Source organism: Myotis davidii, unplaced genomic scaffold, assembly GCF_000327345.1.
Source record: "Myotis davidii unplaced genomic scaffold, ASM32734v1 scaffold126, whole genome shotgun sequence".
NCBI classification, from domain to species: domain Eukaryota; kingdom Metazoa; phylum Chordata; class Mammalia; order Chiroptera; family Vespertilionidae; genus Myotis; species Myotis davidii.
Genome location: NW_006297660.1, coordinates 2,111,198 through 2,116,665, shown reverse-complemented (window position 1 = coordinate 2,116,665; position 5,468 = coordinate 2,111,198). Strand labels below are relative to the sequence as shown.

The following is a 5,468-nucleotide window of genomic DNA, read 5'->3' as shown; positions in this document are numbered from 1 at the left end:
TTTATTGGTTCTTGTATCTTATACTGTTTAGTGTGAAACAGAGTCAGTGTCCTAATGAGTTTTAATATAAGAATTGATTAAATCAGAGGTTCTCAACCTGTGGGTCGCGACCCCTTTGGGGGTCGAACGACCCTTTCACAGGGGTCATCTAAGACCATTGGAAAACACATATATAATTACATATTGTTTTTGTGATTAATCACTATGCTTTAATTATGTTCAATTTGTAACAATGAAATTGGGGGTCACCACAACATGAGGAACTGTAATAAAAGGTCGAGGCATTCGGAAGGTTGAGAACCACTGGATTAAATTATTACATCAACTCTGTAAAATAAATGCTTGTATTCTTCTACAGGAAGGTTAAATCACTTACACAAAGTCATTCATTTAGAAAGTGTTTTAACCACCATTAAAAAGCCAGATTATTTGAATTCAGAATTCTCATTTCTAACCATTACAAATGGTTAGAACCAAAGAGTGCCCTTACGAATACCATTACTAACAAATACTAAGTTATGCATATCAGACAGCAAAGGTATTTAAGTTGTCACAATAAGATAATTTTTTTCCATAAAATGTATTACATGTTGTTGAAATACACCAACTTAAAAGCTTATGTTCATTTTTAAAAATATCACTATAGACTATCTAGTCCTGAAAAGTTTTCTAAATAAAGTCATACTTCCAACATCAAATGTTTTATTTGAGCATGCCCTAACCAGTGGGGGATTGATGAAAGTGAAGGGAAACCATTATTTTTCAGTTAAAATGATCCAACTATTTAGTTTCTCAGGGTGTTAGAACATACACACTACCATCTCCATCAGCCTTTGCATCTCCATCTGCTGCCAGATAGTTCAGCTCTTCTGGAAAATATTTCTTGTATTCCCCATGGAGATGATATGTTGGCTTACCCTTTGAGCAAAGTGCTACTTTTATGCTTTTCATGTTGTTTTATTTGTTCAGATAGTTCTACTTCCCTACTTAAGATTGTGGAACCATGTATATTTCAAACCTGATTTTCTTATTCTTATGTTAATACTAGAGGCCTAATGCACAAAGATTTGTGCAAGAATGGGCCTTCCTCCCTCTGGCTGCCGGCACCATCTTTCGCTTGGCCGGACCTGCCTTTCTGCCTTTGCTCAGGCCAGAGCTGCTTTTCTGCCTTCCCACACTGCCCAGAAGCCAGGAGCGGCTGGGGCAGTATGGAACGCCTATGTCGTCACCTTGGCAACAACCCAAGCATCCGGCCCTGCCCCCGGCTGCTCAGTGCCTGCATATGCAAATTAACTCACCTGCTTTGTTGGGTTAATTTGCATACTCACTCCTGATTGGCTGGTGGGCATCACGAAGGTACAGTCAATTTGCATCTTTCTGTTTTATTAGTGTAGATAATACCCAGACATACATAAAGGCATGCATGCATATGAGGGGGAATAAAAGCACCCCCCAAGTAAGTTTAGATATTATAGCATTATCAAACTGAGCACCAGGGCCCTGGTTGCCATCCTGCTCTGTGTCATCATACGGCTCAAACTAAACTGCATCATAGTTTCCTCTACAGAAATCCCTGAAACTTCTTTCATTTTGAAAAACTGTCCACCTTTCTTTCCTGAGCAATATACTAGGAGAAGGCACACTCTTATGTTCGCCTTTCCAACTTATTGCCTAAATGTGGAGTGATTTTTTATTATTTTAGTAAAAAGTGGTTAGAACCAGATCCTAAAACCTCAGAAGGTTTCATTATCCAAGTTCCAATGCAGTGTTGCTGCTGTTTTAAGGTTGTATACAAACAGCTGGACAGTGCTACTACACTATAGTTAAGAGTCTGCCCTTTGCAACAGTGATATGGCCTGGGCAAAGGTATTTTAGACATACCCTGTTACAGCTGGAAGAAAGGCGTTTCTTAGTTTATATCCATGTTGTAAGGCTAAGTAGGGGATAAACACCTAGAGCAGGTTTGTTTGTTTTTTGAATCTTTTTATTTCCAAGGATGCCTTTGGCAGTCAGGTAAAGCTTATAGATCTATTTAGAATAAAAATTTAAATTTATAGAAATGGAAAATATAAGACAAAACACATATATTTGTCAATTGAACAAAAAACAGCAAAATGCCCTTGGTTATTGTTATATTGCCTTGTGGTACAAGTCTAATGATCATTTGAGAAATGCTGTAAATATAATGCAATATAAAATAAGTGATTTCTACTGATTTAATAGTCACAGATACAGTTACTATCACTATAGATTATGCTAAAATTAATAATAGAAAGAAATGCTAAATTCCAGTTATAGTTTATAGAAAATAATGATACACTTTTTTTCTGTCCCTAATCTTAGCTTCTCTGCATTCCATCCACATACCCCAGCTTAGTAGCCTCAGTCGAGGGAAAGAAGCAGATACTTGTGACCTGGCAGAGGACAAAACACTCAGAATAGGTCCCAAGGACCATTGGTGAGAATCAGTAAACATTAAATTAGCTAATAAACCTTTTTTTAAAATAATTTGACTATATCATTGTGCTTTTATTTATAAAAAGTAGGAAATTATTAATTAATGCATTGTATATTAAGTTTAGAAAGAACCTTTTTTTCCTACTGCACAGTTCACTAGAGTACAGTTATATCTCATTTTTACTGAACAGTCTCCAAGATGATTCCGGATGTAGCTGAGCACTTAAAGCCCATTATGTGGGGGTTAACTAAAGATACTTCTAATGATTTTTTAAAAATTCTTTTTCCCAATTAGTAGGAGCTGCGGAACGTGTGTTGGCTAATATGACGATGGCATTGCTCAAGCTTTTAAGGAGTTATAAAGGCCTCAAGAGCCAATGTGAAGAATGATCTCAATGTAAATGAGTGCCCTTTGTACAATCTTGAAAAAAGGATTGAGAAAAAAATAGACATTTTTGAGGCAAAATTTCCTTATTTTTCAGTGACACATGAATAGTATTGACAAAACATTTAGCTGCCCTAAAGTAAATGACCCATTCATTATTTTTTCAGGCAATTTGTAAATGTGCTTTCAGGAAATTTTCATTATTCTTAATTTTTCATTATGTATAAAATCAGCGATGTGGTCCATTATCAATAGAAAATTTACATTTGCAAACAATATGTTTTTTCTTGTTTTTAAATTGTATTTTAATTACATAATGTATTTATTTTGCATTTGTTCATTATAAAATGTATATATTAAATTAATTAATATAATAAAAATAAGAAAGTATAACATATGTGGGAATATTTACAGTTAACTTGATACTATAGGTGTATATAGGTACATGTATAGGTAATGATATAGGTAATAAACAAAAAACAACACAGAGATTACAAGTAGTAAAATTAACATTTTCACCAAAGAGCTTGACTGCAACTGTGAAAGTCAAGGAAGTCCTCAGTAACAAGGTATTATCTGAGACATCTTGTAAGATGAGTATAAGCTTAAAATGTGTTTGTATTTTATATTGTAAATATAAAATACAATAACGTGTGATATTTCAGGTCTTAAGCAGGCTTTCAAAACCAGATCAATAAAGGAGTCTAAAAAAACATATATGCACTATGGGAAGGAATGAGATCGGTAGTATATCCATATTTATGTGTATAATATATGTTGTATATTTGTTATATGTTGTATATATGCTGTATATATTTATGCATACATGTACCTATGCACTATATAGACATGTAACAGATGTATAGAATGCACATATCTGCATATATGAGCATATATGAATAATGTTTTACATATATTCCATTGAGTTATTAAGAAAATATTAAATTGGTGTTCAGCTTTTCTTGGCATAATAATTACTGTAGCTTTAAATTTTTGGTATATTTAAACACACTATCATTTTGGAGGAATGAAATATTTACAGTTGGCTAAATGCATTAGCTGTAATTGAATAAAGCTTTTTCAATATCAGGGCTCCATAGAAGAGTGAATATTGAAAGTAGATTAATGAAACTACAATATTTACTTCTTTATCATTTCAGTGTATCTAGTCATTGGCCCAAAGACCCTATATTTGCATATGATACTTCTTTTTTATCCAATCTTAGCACTTCTCACACCACACAAACGTCACTCACAGAAGTATGCTATATTTAATTTAAATCTGAATTATGGATCTCACTGTATATATATTCTCATTCTCTCTCTCTCTCTCTCTCTCTCTCTCTCTCTCATTAAATAGTTTTAGTTGTGCTGTTTGCTGCATTGAAGAGGCAGAGGAAAAAGGAACCTCTGATCATTTCAAAGGACGATGTCCGGGACAACATCGTGACCTACAATGACGAAGGCGGCGGGGAAGAAGACACACAAGCTTTCGATATTGGCACGTTAAGGAACCCAGAAGCAAGAGAAGACAGTAAACTGAGAAGGGATGTGATGCCAGAAGCGATTTTTCAGATCAGGAGGACTGTGCCTCTGTGGGAAAATATTGATGTACAAGATTTTATCCATCGAAGATTAAAAGAAAATGACTCAGACCCCAGCGCACCCCCTTACGATTCACTGGCGACGTACGCCTATGAAGGGAACGACTCCATAGCAGACTCACTCAGCTCGTTAGAGTCGCTCACAGCAGATTGTAACCAAGATTATGATTACCTCAGCGACTGGGGGCCTCGCTTTAAAAAACTGGCCGATATGTATGGGGGTGATGAGAGTGACCGAGAATAGAGTATTGTATGACTTGACCCATGTTAGTGGAAGTCCTCTGTGTTACCGGATTGAGTGGCCTGTATTCTCTTCCTTGAAGGAACATTTAAAAAAAATCAAAATTACAAACAATACTTAGGTGTTGTCTTAGTAAGGGTTTGCTTAATCAGTAAGTTTCTGTGAATGAATATGAATGACATAGTTTTTTTTAAAGTAATAATATAATAACCAGTTCACCCTCTTTGCCTAACAATCTATGAAGGAAAGTATATCACATCAATAATCAACAAAAATATATAAAGGCTTTTTGTGCCTTTCCTTAGATATAATAACTTTATAAATGTTTTCTTAACCGACTTAAAGTCACCTTTACTATTAAAAGAATCATTGTGCAACTGCTTTGTAAATTAAAATGGGAAAACATATCCCTAAAGAAATAGGAATGACTATTACTGACATATTTATTTAGTTGAAGAATGTATTGGTGTTAATTTATTCATATTTTTATAAATGTATATTTATATTTTTGTATTTTTATGAAATAAACTAGTATTTATAAAAATAAATTTCATTTTATGTAATTCTTAGAAGCTGTTCTGATTTCACTTATAATAGAAAATGTTTACATATTTAAAACTAAAACATGATTTACTCAGGGAAAAAGCAGTTAGCTATGTTATTATATGTGATTTGAACTATGAATGAGCATTAGTATAAATTGTGAAAATCTATTTTGACCATTTAAAAATGGACAAGTGTTTATTGAGCCACTGGTACCTACCCATCAATAGGATATGAG

General features: G+C 34.0%; 1 protein-coding gene across 1 annotated transcript in view; it reads left to right on the top strand.

Annotated features, from left to right (window-relative positions):
- The window catches only part of LOC102764483 (cadherin-9-like), a 48,919-nt gene extending 43,853 nt beyond the window's left edge, over positions 1–5,066 (top strand). Inside the window, exons 9-10 of the mRNA XM_015570203.1 lie at positions 359–362; positions 4,203–5,066. Of these exons, the coding sequence (XP_015425689.1) occupies positions 359–362; positions 4,203–4,690 (492 nt within the window). The 3' untranslated portion in view covers positions 4,691–5,066. The remainder of the gene's footprint in view (positions 1–358; positions 363–4,202) is intronic.
- The last annotated feature ends 402 nt before the right edge of the window (positions 5,067–5,468 follow it).